Source organism: Dendrobates tinctorius, unplaced genomic scaffold, assembly GCF_039654945.1.
Source record: "Dendrobates tinctorius isolate UK_male_01 unplaced genomic scaffold, ASM3965494v1 ptg000172l, whole genome shotgun sequence".
Taxonomy (NCBI): Eukaryota; Metazoa; Chordata; class Amphibia; order Anura; family Dendrobatidae; genus Dendrobates; species Dendrobates tinctorius.
Window position 1 is genome coordinate 2,217,169 of NW_027361839.1, and position 20,394 is coordinate 2,237,562.

General features: G+C 52.6%; 1 protein-coding gene across 2 annotated transcripts in view; it reads right to left on the reverse strand.

Moving 5' to 3' along the window:
* Positions 1–20,394, reverse strand: part of IGSF3 (immunoglobulin superfamily member 3) — a 47,126-nt gene that overhangs the window by 18,303 nt on the left and 8,429 nt on the right. For both annotated transcript variants that reach the window (XM_073551039.1, XM_073551038.1), the window contains exon 2: positions 14,962–15,087. In XM_073551039.1, coding sequence (XP_073407140.1) covers positions 14,962–15,010 — 49 coding nt within the window. In that variant the 5' untranslated portion in view covers positions 15,011–15,087. The remainder of the gene's footprint in view (positions 1–14,961; positions 15,088–20,394) is intronic.

Here is a 20,394-nt window from a genome sequence, read left to right on the forward strand (position 1 = left end):
GAACTAACTGTCTTTTTCCTAAGCTTGTCGTTACCTTCTCTGTGTGTGCCATATGTGGGGTAGTCGGCCCCGGGAGCTCTGAAGTCACATCTGCCATTATCCCGGCGAGTCAGCGGAAGGGTGAACCTCTAATGGGCACCATCTTGGGGCATTTTCCTGGGACTATTCTATGTGTTATTTGCCACACTGTTTTACCCTCACCCTGTGTTGTCTGAGTAGCGCTACGTCCATGAGGAAAGGAGAGCCGGCGTTTGGTGGGACAACCCCTAGTCCATGTGGTTTCGTCTAGTGGACTGGTGCACCCACTGGCCCCCGTTCTCCACACTGTATATGCTATGTGTGGGGTCACAGATCACACATGACCCCTGTATATGCTGTATGTGGAGCGATGATAATACATGACCCTGTACATTAGTGTGTGGGGTCACAGATCATACATGACCCTGCATATGCCGTGTGTGGGGGTCACAGATCATACATGACCCTGCATATGCCGTGTGTGGGGTCACAGATCATACATGACCCTGCATATGCCGTGTGTGGGGGTCACAGATCATACATGACCCTGCATATGCCGTGTGTGGGGGTCACAGATCATACATGACCCTGCATATGCCGTGTGTGGGGTCACAGATCATACATGACCCTGCATATGCCGTGTGTGGGGTCACAGATCATACATGACCCTGCATATGCCGTGTGTGGGGTCACAGATCATACATGGCCCTGCATATGCCGTGTGTGGGGTCACGGATCATACATGACCCTGTATATACCGTGTGTGGGGTCACGGATCATACATGGCCCTGCATATACCGTGTGTGGGGTCACGGATCATACATGGCCCTGCATATACCGTGTGTGGGGTCACGGATCATACATGACCCTGCATATACCGTGTCTGAGGTCACGGATCATACATGGCCCTGCATATACCGTGTGTGGGGTCACGGATCATACATGGCCCTGCATATACCGTGTGTGGGGTCACGGATCATACATGGCCCTGCATATACCGTGTGTGGGGTCACGGATCATACATGGCCCTGCATATACCGTGTGTGGGGTCACGGATCATACATGACCCTGCATATACCGTGTGTGAGGTCACGGATCATACATGGCCCTGCATATACCGTGTGTGGGGTCACGGATCATACATGGCCCTGCATATACCGTGTGTGGGGTCACGGATCATACATGGCCCTGCATATACCGTGTGTGGGGTCACGGATCATACATGGCCCTGCATATACCGTGTGTGGGGTCACGGATCATACATGGCCCTGCATATACCGTGTGTGGGGTCACGGATCATACATGGCCCTGCATATACCGTGTGTGGGGTCACGGATCATACATGACCCTGCATATACCGTGTGTGAGGTCACGGATCATACATGGCCCTGCATATACCGTGTGTGGGGTCACGGATCATACATGGCCCTGCATATACCGTGTGTGGGGTCACGGATCATACATGGCCCTGCATATACCGTGTGTGGGGTCACGGATCATACATGGCCCTGCATATACCGTGTGTGGGGTCACGGATCATACATGGCCCTGCATATGCCGTGTGTGGGGTCACGGATCATACATGGCCCTGCATATACCGTGTGTGGGGTCACGGATCATACATGGCCCTGTATATACCGTGTGTGGGGTCACGGATCATACATGGCCCTGTATATACCGTGTGTGGGGTCACGGATCATACATGGCCCTGTATATACCGTGTGTGGGGTCACGGATCATACATGGCCCTGTATATACCGTGTGTGGGGTCACGGATCATACATGGCCCTGCATATGCCGTGTGTGGGGTCACGGATCATACATGGCCCTGCATATGCCGTGTGTGGGGTCACGGATCATACATGGCCCTGCATATGCCGTGTGTGGGGTCACGGATCATACATGACCCTGCATATGCCGTGTGTGGGGTCACGGATCATACATGGCCCTGCATATACCGTGTGTGGGGTCACGGATCATACATGGCCCTGTATATACCGTGTGTGGGGTCACGGATCATACATGGCCCTGTATATACCGTGTGTGGGGTCACGGATCATACATGGCCCTGTATATACCGTGTGTGGGGTCACGGATCATACATGGCCCTGTATATACCGTGTGTGGGGTCACGGATCATACATGGCCCTGTATATACCGTGTGTGGGGTCACGGATCATACATGGCCCTGCATATACCGTGTGTGGGGTCACGGATCATACATGACCCTGCATATTCCGTGTGTGGGGTCACGGATCATACATGGCCCTGCATATACCGTGTGTGGGGTCACGGATCATACATGGCCCTGCATATACCGTGTGTGGGGTCACGGATCATACATGGCCCTGTATATACCGTGTGTGGGGTCACGGATCATACATGGCCCTGTATATACCGTGTGTGGGGTCACGGATCATACATGGCCCTGTATATACCGTGTGTGGGGTCACGGATCATACATGGCCCTGTATATACCGTGTGTGGGGTCACGGATCATACATGGCCCTGTATATACCGTGTGTGGTGTCACGGATCATACATGGCCCTGTATATACCGTGTGTGGTGTCACGGATCATACATGGCCCTGTATATACCGTGTGTGGGGTCACGGATCATACATGGCCCTGTATATACCGTGTGTGGTGTCACGGATCATACATGGCCCTGTATATACCGTGTGTGGGGTCACGGATCATACATGGCCCTGTATATACCGTGTGTGGGGTCACGGATCATACATGGCCCTGTATATACCGTGTGTGGGGTCACGGATCATACATAGAATCATAGAATCGTAGAGTTGGATGGGACCTCCTGGGCCATCTGGTCCAACCCCCTGCTCAAAGCAGGATTCGCTAAATCATCCCAGTCAGATGTCTGTCCAGCCTCTGTTTGAAGACTTCCATTGAAGGAGAACTCACCACTTCTCGTGGCAGCCTGTTCCACTCATTGATCACTCTGTCAAAAAGTTTTTTCTAATATCTAATCTGTGTCTCTTCCCATTCAGTTTCATCCCATTGCTTCTAGTCTTTCCTTGTGCAAATGAGAATAAAGTTGATCCTTCTACAATGTGACAGCCCTTTAGATATTTGTAGACAGCTATTAAGTCTCCTCTCAGTCTTCTCTTTTGCAAACTAAACATTCCCAAATCCTGCAACCTTTCCTCATAAGACAGGGTTTGCAGACCGGTCACCATTCTGGTCGCTCTTTTCTGAACTTGCTCCAGTTTGTTGATGTCTTTTTTAAAATGTGGTGCCCAAAACTGGACACAATATTCCAGATGAGGTCTGACCAAAGAGGAGTAGAGGGAAATAATGACTTCACGTGATCTAGACTGTATGCTTCTGTTAATACATCCTAGAATTGCATTTGCCTTTTTTGCTGCTGCATCACACTGTTGACTCATATTCAGTCTGTGATCTATTAGTATACCCAAGTCTTTTTCACATGTGCTGTTGCTTAGCCCTATTCCTCCCATTCTATATATGCTTTTTTCATTTTTATTGCCCAGATGTAGTACTTTGCATTTTTCCCTGTTAAAAACCGTTCTGTTAGTTGCTGCCCACTTCTCCAGTTTATTTTTATCTTTTTGAATCCTCTCTCTCTCTCTCTAGTATTAGCTATCCCTCCTAGCTTTGTGTCATCAGCAAATTTAATCAGTTTACCCTCAATTCCTTCATCTAAATCGTTGATAAAGATGTTGAACAATACAGGGCCCAGGACAGAGCCCTGTGGTACCCCACTTGAGACATTCTTCCAACTGGATGTGCAGCCATTTACGACCACTCTTTGGGTCCGATCACTAAGCCAGTTATGAATCCACCTAACAGTTGCCTTGTCCATTCCATACTTAGTCATTTTTTCAATAAGGATTGTATGAGAGACTTTGTCAAATGCTTTGCTGAAGTCAAGATATACATATGCTGTGTGTGGGTTCACAGATCATACATGGCCCTGTATTTGCTGTGTATTGCGTCACAGATCATACATGGCCCTGTATATACCGTGTGTGGGGTCACGGATCATACATGGCCCTGTATATACCGTGTGTGGGGTCGCGGATCATACATGGCCCTGTATATACCGTGTGTGGGGTCACGGATCATACATGACCCTATATATACCGTGTGTGGGGTCACGGATCATACATGACCCTATATATACTGTGTGTGGAGTCACGGATCATACATGACCCTGCATATACTGTGTGTGGGGTCACGGATGATACATGACCCTGTATATACCGTGTGTGGGGTCACGGATCATACATGACCCTGCGTATACTGTGTGTGGGGTCACGGATCATACATGACCCTATATATACCGTGTGTGGGGTCACGGATCATGCATGACCCTATATATACCGTGTGTGGGGTCACGGATCATACTTGACCCTGCATATACTGTGTGTGGGATCACGGATCATACATGACCCTATATATACCGTGTGTGGGGTCACGGATCATACATGACCCTGCATATGCCGTGTGTGGGGTCACAGATCATACATGACCCTGCATATACCGTGTGTGGGGTCACGGATCATACATGACCCTATATATACCGTGTGTGGGGTCACGGATCATACATGACCCTGCGTATACTGTGTGTGGGGTTACGGATCATACATGACCCTGTATACGCCGTGTGTGGGGTCACGGATCATACATGACCCTGCATATACCGTGTGTGGGGTCACGGATCATACATGACCCTGCATATACCGTGTGTGGGGTCACGGATCATACATGACCCTGTATACGCCGTGTGTGGGGTCACGGATCATACATGACCCTGTATACGCCGTGTGTGGGGTCACGGATCATACATGACCCTGTATACGCCGTGTGTGGGGTCACGGATCATACATGGCCCTGTATATACCGTGTGTGGGGTCACGGATCATACATGACCCTGAATATACCGTGTGTGGGGTCACGGATCATACATGACCCTATATATACACCGTGTGTGGGGTCACGGATCATACATGACCCTGTATATACCGTGTGTGGGGTCACGGATCATACATGACCCTGCGTATACTGTGTGTGGGTTCACAGATCATACATGACCCTGTATACGCCGTGTGTGGGGTTACGGATCATACATGACCCTGTATACGCCGTGTGTGGGGTTACGGATCATACATGACCCTATATATACCGTGTGTGGGGTCACGGATCATACATGACCCTGCGTATACTGTGTGTGGGTTCACAGATCATACATGACCCTGTATATACCGTGTGTGGGGTTACGGATCATACATGACCCTGTATACGCCGTGTGTGGGGTTACGGATCATACATGACCCTATATATACCGTGTGTGGGGTCACGGATCATACATGACCCTGCGTATACTGTGTGTGGGTTCACAGATCATACATGACCCTGTATACGCCGTGTGTGGGGTCACGGATCATACATGACCCTGTATACGCCGTGTGTGGGGTCACAGATCATACATGACCCTGTATATACCGTGTGTGGGGTCACGGATCATACATGACCCTGCGTATACTGTGTGTGGGTTCACAGATCATACATGACCCTGTATACGCCGTGTGTGGGGTTACGGATCATACATGACCCTGTATACGCCGTGTGTGGGGTTACGGATCATACATGACCCTATATATACCGTGTGTGGGGTCACGGATCATACATGACCCTGCGTATACTGTGTGTGGGTTCACAGATCATACATGACCCTGTATACGCCGTGTGTGGGGTCACGGATCATACATGACCCTGTATACGCCGTGTGTGGGGTCACGGATCATACATGACCCTGTGTATACTGTGTGTGGGGTCACGGATCATACATGACCCTGTGTATACTGTGTGTGGGGTCACGGATCATACATGACCCTGTATACGCCGTGTGCAGTGACGGCCCTATATGACGTAGCATACACCTCAGACACAGAAGGAGATGGATTCTTTGGAGATTGGTGAATGTCCCCTGCACCTCCCCCACCCTGACAGCTGGACGTGAGGCCGGGAGGAGGGGGGCAACAACAATACATCAAGGTCAGGACCGAGGCCACCATGTCTCACATGTCTGACTACACACTCTGCTCAGATTATAGCCCAGGAGGACCCAGAGGCCACATTGCTGACCACTGAGCCACCATACAGCCCGTCACACAGACATGTCCATAGTATCATGTGACGATTATCAAAAATCTGCCCTTATGGCGCACGTGGTGCACACCATTCACAAGATCCTCCATGCTTGCCGCTTATCCTAATTATCTGTACTAACCACAACCACGTTCTTGGTACACTCAAAGCTGACACCGAACCCGAGAGGGCGAGACGTGACAGAAAGAACCAGAACCCGAGAGGGCGAGACGTGACAGAAAGAACCAGAACCCGAGAGGGCGAGACGTGACAGAAAGAACCAGAACCCGAGAGGGCGAGACGTGACAGAAAGAACCAGAACCCGAGAGGGCGAGACGTGACAGAAAGAACCAGAACCCGAGAGGGCGAGACGTGACAGAAAGAACCAGAACCCGAGAGGGCGAGACGTGACAGAAAGAACCAGAACCCGAGAGGGCGAGACGTGACAGAAAGAACCAGAACCCGAGAGGGCGAGACGTGACAGAAAGAACCAGAACCCGAGAGGGCGAGACGTGACAGAAAGAACCAGGACCCGAGAGGGCGAGACGTGACAGAAAGAACCAGAACCCGAGAGGGCGAGACGTGACAGAAAGAACCAGAACCCGAGAGGGCGAGACGTGACAGAAAGAACCAGAACCCGAGAGGGCGAGACGTGACAGAAAGAACCAGAACCCGAGAGGGCGAGACGTGACAGAAAGAACCAGAACCCGAGAGGGCGAGACGTGACAGAAAGAACCAGAACCCGAGAGGGCGAGACGTGACAGAAAGAACCAGAACCCGAGAGGGCGAGACGTGACAGAAAGAACAAGAACCAGAGAGCGAGATGTGACAGAAAGAACCAGAGAGCGAGATGTGACAGAAAGAACCAGAGAGCGAGATGTGACAGAAAGAACCAGAACCCGAGAGGGCGAGACGTGACAGAAAGAACAAGAACCAGAGAGCGAGATGTGACAGAAAGAACCAGAGAGCGAGATGTGACAGAAAGAACCAGAACCCGAGAGGGCGAGACGTGACAGAAAGAACAAGAACCAGAGAGCGAGATGTGACAGAAAGAACCAGAGAGCGAGATGTGACAGAAAGAACCAGAGAGCGAGACGTGACAGAAAGAACCAGAACCCGAGAGCGCGAGACGTGACAGAAAGAACAAGAACCAGAGAGCGAGAGATGTGACAGAAAGAACCAGAACCCGAGAGCGCGAGATGTGACAGAAAGAACAAGAACCAGAGAGCGAGAGATGTGACAGAAAGAACCAGAACCCGAGAGCGCGAGATGTGACAGAAAGAACCAGAGCGCGAGATGTGACAGAAAGAACCAGAGAGCGAGATGTGACAGAAAGAACCAGAGAGCGAGATGTGACAGAAAGAACCAGAGAGCGAGATGTGACAGAAAGAACCAGAACCCGAGAGCGCGAGATGTGACAGAAAGAACCAGAACCCGAGAGCGCGAGATGTGACAGAAATAACAAGAACCAGAGAGCGAGATGTGACAGAAATAACAAGAACCAGAGAGCGAGATGTGACAGAAAGAACCAGAGAGCGAGATATGACAGAAAGAACCAGAGAGCAAGATGTGACAGAAAGAACCAGAGAGCAAGATGTGACAGAAAGAACCAGAGAGCGAGATGTGACAGAAAGAACCAGAGAGCGAGTGTGACAGAAAGAACCAGAACCTGAGAGGGCGAGTATGACAGAAAGAACCAGAACTTGAGAGGGCGAGTATGACAGAAAGAACCAGAACCTGAGAGGGCAAGTATGACAGAAAGAACAAGAACCCGAGAGGGCAAGATGTGACTGAAAGAACCAGAACCTGGGGGGAGCTGGATATGGCAGAAAGAACCAGAACCAGAGAGGGCGAGACATGACTGAAAGAACCAGAACCAGAGAGGGCGAGACATGACTGAAAGAACCAGAACCAGAGAGGGAGAGACATGACTGAAAGAACCAGAACCTCGGGGGGGGGGAGCTGGATATGGTAGAAAGAACCAGAACCAGAGAGGGCGAGACATGACTGAACCAGAACCAGAGAGGGCGAGATATGACAGAAAGAACCAGAACCCGAGAGGGCGAGATATGACAGAAAGAACCAGAACCTGGGGAGGGGGTGTGGATATGGCAGAAAGAACTAGAACCCGAGAGGGCGAGATATGACAAATAACCAGAACCTGGGGGGCGGGATATGGACAGAGAACCAGGACCTGAGGAGGGGGAGGGGAGGGAGAAGTTTTACGAGGAGCCAGAACGTTAAGGAGGTGAGTTATAAAATGAAGAGCCAGAATTTGTGAGGGAAAGATGTGACAAAAAGAACCAGAACCTGTGTGGGCGAGTTTTGATATAAGGAGCCAGATGTAAGAGGGGTGAGATATGACCGACAACAAGAACCTGAGGAGGGAGGGAATTGAGATATGACATTAGGTGCCTGAATCTGAAGGTGGGGGTGAGATAGGACAGAGAAAACACAAATTTGTGGGGGTGAGATAGAACACAAAGAACCAGAACCTGTGGTGGTGAGATATGATACGAGGAGCCAGAACCTGAGGTGGTGAGATATGACACGAGGAGCCAGAACCTGAGGTGGTGAGATATGACACGAGGAGCCAGAACCTGAGGTGGTGAGATATGACACGAGGAGCCAGAACCTGAGGTGGTGAGATATGACACGAGGAGCCAGAACCTGAGGTGGTGAGATATGACACGAGGAGCCAGAACCTGAGGTGGTGAGATATGATACAGGAAACCAGAACTTGAGCAGATGAGATAGGTTCTGGTTCCAGATATCCTGAGGGGGTGAGATATGGCAGAGAACCAGAAACTGAGAGGAGGGTTGAGATATGACATGAGGAGCGAGAATCTGTTGGGGGTGTGAGATTTGACAGAGACCCAGAACCTGTGGGGTGAGATAGGACAAAGAACCAGTAGCTGAGAGTGATAAGTTAGGACACAGGAACCAGAACGTGAAAGGTGAGATATGACATGAAGAACCCGAACATATGAGGAAGCAGAGCACGGCATGGCGGATATGATGGATCTCGGTAGTGACAGGTCACCGGATACTTCCAGTTACTCAGCAGTTAGACTGGTTCGACCACCAATGAGTAAACCAGCGGCTCATGGGCCATCCTCGCCCCAGGGTCACAGTGCTCACACTGCAGTCACGGAGACGACACACCCATGTCCTGGAGATACACTCCGATAGACACCGTCCCCATGTGGGAACTTTCACTGAATCCTCACACTTTGGACTTTCCATAGCGTCTCCTCATGGGCTGCTGTAGGAGCCTCAGAGCTGTAATCACTCAGCTTCCCGCACACATGGGATGGAGCGGAGCTTGGGGTTCAGTCCACACAGCAGGGGATTGTGGGAGGACATGAATATCAATCGCTGCTTGTGGGATATAAGCCCTGTGATTATCGCCAGTCACAGCGCTGCGTCTCCACCGTACGGGGGTCCGTGGGGTAATATTAGGTGCAGTTACGTAACGCCATACGAGGAGTCAGCACACCAGACCCCGCACCCCGCGGCGAGCGCGGCTTTAATCCACAACTTCTGAGCATTATTATTAAACATCGCGCACAACAAACACGGATCAGAACCCGGTGCCGAGGGAACCGTCAGCCATCACCATGGTAACGCCGAGCGCCCGCGTCATAGCAGCGAGGAGCGCAGACACTAATAGGTAATGTGATTTTATCTGAAAGACTGAGGGTGGAGGAGGGGATGGCGGCAGCCACCATAGCGCCGCTGCCACTGCGCTGCCAGACCTTCCTCTGGTGGATTGTTCCAGTGCTGCGTTCACTAGAGCAATCCAAGAGCGGCAAAGCGTGCGCTCAGGCAGGATCAGATCACAGGTGTAGGCGGCAGCACGGGAGAGTGGGCAGGCAGAGGTGGTAGCATCCTGGCAGGTGAGGGTGGGCAGGCAGAGGCGGCAGGGTGGCGGCAGGTGAAAATGGGCAGGCAGAGGCGGCAGCAGGTGAGGGTCGGCAAGCAGAAGCGGCAGCATGGCGGCAGGCAGAGGCGGCAGTTGAGGATCAGCAGGCAGAAGCAGCAGCATGGTGGCAGGCAAAGGCGGCAGCATCATGGCAGGCGAGTGTGGGAAGGCAGAAGCATCATGGCAGGTGAGCATGGACAGGCAGAGGCGGCAGGCGAGAGTAGGCAGGCAAAGAAAGTAGCATGGCGACAGATGAGGGTGGGCAGGCAGAGGTGGCAGCAGGTTAACGTGGACAGAGAGGCATCAGCATGCCGGTAGGCGAGAGTGGGCAGACAAAGGTGGCAGCATTGTGGCAGGCAAGGGTGGGCAAGTAGAGCAGGCAGCACGCTGACAGGCAGAGGCAGCAGGTGATGATGCACAGGCAGAGGCGACAGCAGGTTAACGTGGACAGAGAGGCATCAGCATGCCGGTAGGCGAGAGTGGGCAGACAAAGGTGGCAGCATTGTGGCAGGCAAGGGTGGGCAAGTAGAGCAGGCAGCACGCTGACAGGCAGAGGCAGCAGGTGATGATGCACAGGCAGAGGCGACAGCAGGCAGGTAGAGGTGGCAGGTGTGGGTGAGTAGGCAGCAGGTGAGGTGGACAGGCAAAGGCAGAAGCATGCTGGCAAGTGAAAGTGGGCAGGCAGAGGCGGCAGGCGAGGGTGGGGACAGGTGGAAGCATGCCGGCAGGCGAGGGTGCATAGGCAAAGGCAGTAGCATGGCAGCAGGTGAGGGTGTGAAGGCAGAAAGCGGCAGCATGGCGGCAGCCCAGGTGTGCGCGGGAATCAAGACAGTAATTTCCATACAGCCATATAACGTTCCAGAGCGGCGGACATCCGCTGCTGTGTAATCCGCCAACAATCACACACACATGACCGCCAGCCCGTTACACTGATGTTACCGCCGCCTCTGCTATACATTAGGGCACATTAAATATTTATCTCCAACTGCAGCTGCTCAATATAGCACTCAGCGACCAAGGAGAGCAGCCAAACCGAGGGAGGCTCCGCGGCAACACCCTCCACGGGTCACGTGGCCAAAGTCCAAACATCCACAACACAGCAATCATGGGAATATGAAAGATAAAGCCCAGGTTATACCAGCTGTACATATATAATTATATACAGGAGATGCCCAGGTTATACCGGCTGTACATATATAATTATATACAGGAGATGCCCAGGTTATACCAGCTGTACATATATAATTATATACAGGAGATGCCCAGGTTATACCAGCTGTACATATATAATTATATACAGGAGATGCCCAGGTTATACCGGCTGTACATATATAATTATATACAGGAGATGCCCAGGTTATACCAGCTGTACATATATAATTATATACAGGAGATGCCCAGGTTATACCGGCTGTACATATATAATTATATACAGGAGATGCCCAGGTTATACCAGCTGTACATATATAATTATATACAGGAGATGCCCAGGTTATACCGGCTGTACATGTATAATTATATACAGGAGATGCCCAGGTTATACCGGCTGTACATATATAATTATATACAGGAGATACCCAGGTTATACCAGCTGTACATATATAATTATATACAGGAGATGCCCAGGTTATACCGGCTGTACATATATAATTATAGACAGGAGATGCCTAGGTTATACCGGCTGTACATATATAATTATATACAGGAGATGCCCAGGTTATACCGGCTGTACATATATAATTATATACAGGAGATGCCTAGGTTATACCAGCTGTACATATATAATAATATACAGGAAATGCCTAGGTTATACCGGCTGTACATATATAATTACAGTGGGGCAAAAAAGTATTTAGTCAGTCAGCAATAGTGCAAGTTCCACCACTTAAAAAGATGAGAGGCGTCTGTAATTTACATCATAGGTAGACCTCAACTATGGGAGACAAACTGAGAAAAAAAAATCCAGAAAATCACATTGTCTGTTTTTTTTTCCATTTTATTTGCATATTATGGTGGAAAATAAGTATTTGGTCAGAAACAAGCAATCAAGATTTCTGGCTCTCACAGACCTGTAACTTCTTCTTTAAGAGTCTCCTCTTTCCTCCACTCATTACCTGTAGTAATGGCACCTGTTTAAACTTGTTATCAGTATAAAAAGACACCTGTGCACACCCTCAAACAGTCTGACTCCAAACTCCACTATGGTGAAGACCAAAGAGCTGTCAAAGGACACCAGAAACAAAATTGCAGCCCTGCACCAGGCTGGGAAGACTGAATCTGCAATAGCCAACCAGCTTGGAGTGAAGAAATCAACTGTGGGAGCAATAATTAGAAAATGGAAGACATACAAGACCACTGATAATCTCCCTCGATCTGGTGCTCCACGCAAAATCCCACCCCGTGGGGTCAGAATGATCACAAGAACGGTGAGCAAAAATCCCAGAACCACGCGGGGGGACCTAGTGAATGAACTGCAGAGAGCTGGGACCAATGTAACAAGGCCTACCATAAGTAACACACTACGCCACCATGGACTCAGATCCTGCAGTGCCAGACGTGTCCCACTGCTTAAGCCTGTACATGTCCGGGCCCGTCTGAAGTTTGCTAGAGAGCATTTGGATGATCCAGAGGAGTTTTGGGAGAATGTCCTATGGTCTGATGAAACCAAACTGGAACTGTTTGGTAGAAACACAACTTGTCGTGTTTGGAGGAAAAAGAATACTGAGTTGCATCCATCAAACACCATACCTACTGTAAAGCATGGTGGTGGAAACATCATGCTTTGGGGCTGTTTCTCTGCAAAGGGGCCAGGACGACTGATCCGGGTACATGAAAGAATGAATGGGGCCATGTATCGTGAGATTTTGAGTGCAAACCTCCTTCAATCAGCAAGGGCATTGAAGATGAAACGTGGCTGGGTCTTTCAACATGACAATGATCCAAAGCACACCGCCAGGGCAACGAAGGAGTGGCTTCGTAAGAAGCATTTCAAGGTCCTGGAGTGGCCTAGCCAGTCTCCAGATCTCAACCCTATAGAAAACCTTTGGAGGGAGTTGAAAGTCCGTGTTGCCAAGCGAAAAGCCAAAAACATCACTGCTCTAGAGGAGATCTGCATGGAGGAATGGGCCAACATACCAACAACAGTGTGTGGCAACCTTGTGAAGACTTACAGAAAACGTTTGACCTCTGTCATTGCCAACAAAGGATATATCACAAAGTATTGAGATGAAATTTTGTTTCTGACCAAATACTTATTTTCCACCATAATATGCAAATAAAATGAAAATAAAACAGACAATGTGATTTTCTGGATTTTTTTTTCTCAGTTTGTCTCCCATAGTTGAGGTCTACCTATGATGTAAATTACAGACGCCTCTCATCTTTTTAAGTGGTGGAACTTGCACTATTGCTGACTGACTAACTACTTTTTTGCCCCACTGTATATACAGGAGATGCCCAGGTTATACCAGCTGTACATATATAATTATAGACAGGAGATGCCCAGGTTATACCAGCTATACATATATAATTATATACAGGAGATACCCAGGTTATACCAGCTATACATATATAATTATAGACAGGAGATGCCCAGGTTATACCAGCTATACATATATAATTATAGACAGGAGATGCCCAGGTTATACCGGCTGTACATTTATGGGGGACAGAAGTAAACAGCATTCTGGAAGCTGCAGGTCCACAGAGTAAACATACAGTGAGTCACATCCGTACCCCCCAAAGACATCTGTAGGCTATCCCGACAGTGGGGGAGAGGGGGGGGAATCACACGGGCACCAGGTTATCCCGACAGTGGGGAAGGGGGGGGGAATCACACGGGCACCAGGCTATCCCGACAGTGGGGAAGGGGGGGGGTCACACGGGCACCAGGCTATCCCGACAGTGGGGAAGGTGGGGGAGGGGGGGGTGTCACATGGGCACCAGGCTATCCCGCTATCCCGACAGTGGGGGAGGGGGTGTCACATGGGCACTAGACTATCCCGCTATCCCGACAGTGGGGAAGGTGGGGGAGGGGGGGGGTGTCACATGGGCACCAGGCTATCCCGCTATCCCGACAGTGGGGGAGGGGGGGGGTGTCACATGGGCACTAGACTATCCCGCTATCCCGACAGTGGGGGAGGGGGTGTCACATGGGCACTAGACTATCCCGCTACCCGACAGTGGGGAAGGTGGGGGGGGGTCACATGGGCACCAGACTATCCCGCTATCCCGACAGTGGGGGAGGTCACATGGGCACCAGACTATCCCGACAGTGGGGAAGGTGGGGGGGGGGGTCACATGGGCACCAGACTATCCCGCTATCCCGACAGTGGGGGAGGGGGGTGGGTGTGTCACATGGGCACCAGACTATCCCGACAGTGGGGAAGGTGGGGGGGGGTCACATGGGCACCAGACTATCCCGCTATCCCGACAGTGGGGGAGGGGGGTGGGTGTGTCACATGGGCACCAGACTATCCCGACAGTGGGGAAGGTGGGGGGGGGTCACATGGGCACCAGGCTATCCCCGAGTTGTCACAAGCCTTAGGAAGGACGGGTCGGGCTGCTGTGGGGGGTATATATACAGCATTTGCCCCCCGGGTGGTGACCTCAGTATGGGGGGGAAGTGACAGATCCGGCGCTGAGGGCCACATTAACCCCTTCTCTTCTCTGCAGTATCAGACACCTGCACAGAATACCACCGGGACCCCTATGGAGACCAGTCTATGCCAGGGGCGCCCGTATTAACCCCTCCTATGCCAGAGTCTCGCCATCCAGTCCTGCGCTGCCCAGTATGATGCTGGAAGCACAGGTCCAACCAGTGGAGGATTAACTCTGTCAGTTCTGGCTGCTCAGCCCAGACCCCCACATTTCACCTGACTCACCTGCCAGCAGAAGCCCCGTGAGGAGACACCAGAGGTCCGGGCCGCCCATGCTGTGTCACTGCGCCATGCGGGGCTGGAACCTCTAAATCAGGGGGTCACCACAGCGGCCGGCGGAGCCCCTCAGTCCTGGGGGCAAGAAGGGCACAAAGTGAGAGGGGGCCGGACACCGGGAACAAGCAGAGACGGAGCCGGGCAGAGACCGCGGGAGGCGCAAGTCTGCAACCTCCACAACGCACACGATACGCACAGTATATACACACGATGCACCATCACACAGTATACACAGCGCAGCCCTCACCTCCACACACAGCGCAGCCCTCACCTCCACACACAGCGCAGCCCTCACCTCCACACACAGCGCAGCCCTCACCTCCACACACAATACACACAGCGCAGCCCTCACCTCCACACAGCGCAGCCCTCACCTCCACACACAATACACGCAGCGCAGCCCTCACCTCCACACACAGCGCAGCCCTCACCTCCACACACAGCGCAGCCCTCACCTCCACACACAGCGCAGCCCTCACCTCCACACACAGCGCAGCCCTCACCTCCACACACAGCGCAGCCCTCACCTCCACACACAGCGCAGCCCTCACCTCCACACACAATACACACAGCGCAGCCCTCACCTCCACACAGCGCAGCCCTCACCTCCACACACAATACACGCAGCGCAGCCCTCACCTCCACACACAGCGCAGCCCTCACCTCCACACACAGCGCAGCCCTCACCTCCACACACAATACGCGCAGCCCTCACCTCCACACACAATACGCGCAGCCCTCACCTCCACACACAATACGCGCAGCCCTCACCTCCACACACAATACGCGCAGCCCTCACCTCCACACACAATACGCGCAGCCCTCACCTCCACACACAGCGCAGCCCTCACCTCCACACACAATATACACAGCGCAGCCCTCACCTCCACACACAGCGCAGCCCTCACCTCCACACACAATACACACAGCGCAGCCCTCACCTCCACACAGCGCAGCCCTCACCTCCACACAGCGCAGCCCTCACCTCCACACACAGTATACACAGCGCAGCCCTCACCTCCACACACAGCGCAGCCCTCACCTCCACACACAGCGCAGCCCTCACCTCCACACACAGCGCAGCCCTCACCTCCACACACAGCGCAGCCCTCACCTCCACACACAATACACGCAGCGCAGCCCTCACCTCCACACACAGCGCAGCCCTCACCTCCACACACAATATACACAGCGCAGCCCTCACCTCCACACACAGCGCAGCCCTCACCTCCACACACAGCGCAGCCCTCACCTCCACACACAATACACACAGCGCAGCCCTCACCTCCACACACAGCGCAGCCCTCACCTCCACACACAGTATACACAGCGCAGCCCTCACCTCCACACACAGTATACACAGCGCAGCCCTCACCTCCACACACAGTATACACAGCGCAGCCCTCACCTCCACACACAGCGCAGCCCTCACCTCCACACACAGCGCAGCCCTCACCTCCACACACAGCGCAGCCCTCACCTCCACACACAGCGCAGCCCTCACCTCCACACACAGCGCAGCCCTCACCTCCACACACAATACACACAGCGCAGCCCTCACCTCCACACAGCGCAGCCCTCACCTCCACACACAATACACGCAGCGCAGCCCTCACCTCCACACACAGCGCAGCCCTCACCTCCACACACAGCGCAGCCCTCACCTCCACACACAATACACGCAGCGCAGCCCTCACCTCCACACACAGCGCAGCCCTCACCTCCACACACAATACACGCAGCGCAGCCCTCACCTCCACACACAGCGCAGCCCTCACCTCCACACACAATATACACAGCGCAGCCCTCACCTCCACACACAGCGCAGCCCTCACCTCCACACACAATACACACAGCGCAGCCCTCACCTCCACACAGCGCAGCCCTCACCTCCACACAAAGTATACACAGCGCAGCCCTCACCTCCACACACAGTATACACAGCGCAGCCCTCACCTCCACACACAGCGCAGCCCTCACCTCCACACACAGCGCAGCCCTCACCTCCACACACAATACACGCAGCGCAGCCCTCACCTCCACACACAGCGCAGCCCTCACCTCCACACACAATATACACAGCGCAGCCCTCACCTCCACACACAGCGCAGCCCTCACCTCCACACACAATACACACAGCGCAGCCCTCACCTCCACACACAGTATACACAGCGCAGCCCTCACCTCCACACACAGCGCAGCCCTCACCTCCACACACAGCGCAGCCCTCACCTCCACACACAGCGCAGCCCTCACCTCCACACACAGCGCAGCCCTCACCTCCACACACAGCGCAGCCCTCACCTCCACACACAGCGCAGCCCTCACCTCCACACACAGCGCAGCCCTCACCTCCACACACAGCGCAGCCCTCACCTCCACACACACAGCGCAGCCCTCACCTCCACACACAGCGCAGCCCTCACCTCCACACACACAATATACACAGCGCAGCCCTCACCTCCACACACACAATATACACAGCGCAGCCCTCACCTCCACACACACAATATACACAGCGCAGCCCTCACCTCCACACACACAATATACACAGCGCAGCCCTCACCTCCACACACACAATATACACAGCGCAGCCCTCACCTCCACACACACAATATACACAGCGCAGCCCTCACCTCCACACACACAATATACACAGCGCAGCCCTCACCTCCACACACACAATATACACAGCGCAGCCCTCACCTCCACACACACAATATACACAGCGCAGCCCTCACCTCCACACACACAATATACACAGCGCAGCCCTCACCTCCACACACACAATATACACAGCGCAGCCCTCACCTCCACACACACAATATACACAGCGCAGCCCTCACCTCCACACACACACACAATATACACAGCGCAGCCCTCACCTCCACACACACACACAATATACACAGCGCAGCCCTCACCTCCACACACACACACAATATACACAGCGCAGCCCTCACCTCCACACACACACACAATATACACAGCGCAGCCCTCACCTCCACACACACACACAATATACACAGCGCAGCCCTCACCTCCACACACACACACAATATACACAGCGCAGCCCTCACCTCCACACACACACACAATATACACAGCGCAGCCCTCACCTCCACACACACACACAATATACACAGCGCAGCCCTCACCTCCACACACACACACAATATACACAGCGCAGCCCTCACCTCCACACACACACACAATATACACAGCGCAGCCCTCACCTCCACACACACACACAATATACACAGCGCAGCCCTCACCTCCACACACACACACAATATACACAGCGCAGCCCTCACCTCCACACAATATACACAGCGCAGCCCTCACCTCCACACACACAATATACACAGCGCAGCCCTCACCTCCACACAATATACACAGCGCAGCCCTAACCTCCACACAATATACACAGCGCAGCCCTCACCTCCACACAATATACACAGCGCAGCCCTCACCTCCACACACAATATACACAGCGCAGCCCTCACCTCCACACACACAATATACACAGCGCAGCCCTCACCTCCACACACACAATATACACAGCGCAGCCCTCACCTCCACACACACAATATACACAGCGCAGCCCTCACCTCCACACACACAATATACACAGCGCAGCCCTCACCTCCACACACACAATATACACAGCGCAGCCCTCACCTCCACACAATATACACAGCGCAGCCCTCACCTCCACACACAATATACACAACGCAGCCCTCACCTCCACACACACAATATACACTGCGCAGCCCTCACCTCCACACACACAATATACACAGCGCACAGCGCAGCCCTCACCTCCACACACACAATATACACAGCGCAGCCCTCACCTCCACACACACAATATACACAGCGCAGCCCTCACCTCCACACAATATACACAGCGCAGCCCTCACCTCCACACAATATACACAGCGCAGCCCTCACCTCCACACACAATACACACAGCGCAGCCCTCACCTCCACACACAATCCTCTTCTCGTCCAACTACATGCACAACCGACCCCATTCCCTCACATCTCCTCCAGTCTCTCTCTCCAGTCGTCACAACTCACCTAACTACAATCTTTAATCTCTCCCTCTCCTCTGGCATTTTCCCCTCCTCCTTCAAACACTCTATCATTACTCCATTACTAAAGAAACCCACCCTCGACCCATCCTGCACAAACAACTACAGACCAGTCTCCAATCTCCCCTTCATCTCTAAACTCTTGGAGCGCCTGATATACTCCCGCCTTACCCGTTACCTCTCCACTCACTCCCTCCTAGACCCTTCACAGTCCGGCTTCCGCCCCCTACATTCGACAGAAACTGCACTCATCAAAGTGACCAATGACCTTCTGACAGCAAAACGTAACGGTGACCACTCTCTGCTCATTCTTCTCGACCTATCTGCAGCTTTCGACACTGTTGACCACCATCTCCTACTCTCTAGGCTCCAGTCACTAGGCATTAAGGACACTGCTCTTTCCTGGTTCTCCTCCTATCTTTCCGACCGCTCCTTCAGTGTTCTGTTTTCTGGCTCCACTTCATCTCCTCTTCCTCTCACTGTCGGGGTACCTCAGGGCTCAGTCGTTGGCCCCCTTCTCTTCTCTCTCTATACGGCCCCAATTGGACAGACCATCAGCAGATTTGGCTTTCAGTACCATCTTTATGCTGATGACACACAACTGTACACATCATCCCCTGACCTTACCTCCGCTGTACTACAGAACGCCACTGAGTGTCTGTCTGCAGTCTCCAACATCATGTCCGCTCTCTATCTGAAACTCAACCTCTCCAAAACTGAACTTCTTCTGCTCCCACCATCTACTAACCTCCCTAAATCTGACATTTCCCTCTCTGTGGGTGGCACCATAATAACACCCCGGCAGCAGGCGCGCTGTCTGGGTGTTATGTTCGACTCCGATCTCTCCTTCACCTCCCATATACAATCTCTTGCCCGCTCATGCCGCTTACACCTAAAGAACATCTCTAGAATCCGCCCTTTTCTCACCATGGAAACAACAAAAACTCTCACTGTTGCCCTGATCCACTCCCGCCTGGACTACTGTAATGCTCTATTAATTGGCCTCCCTCTCACTCGACTCTCCCCTCTCCAGTCCATCCTTAATGCAGCAGCCAGGGTCGTCCATCTGGCTAATCGTTTCTCAGACGCGTCCGCTCTTCGCCAGTCGTTACACTGGCTGCCAATTCATTACAGGGTACAATTCAAAGTACTTGTTCTCACCCACAAAGCTCTCCACAGTGCGGCACCCCCTTACATCTCCTCCCTCATTTCTGTCTATCGGCCTAACCGACCGCTGCGCTCTGCAAATGACTTTCGACTAACCTCTGCCCTAATCCGTACCTCC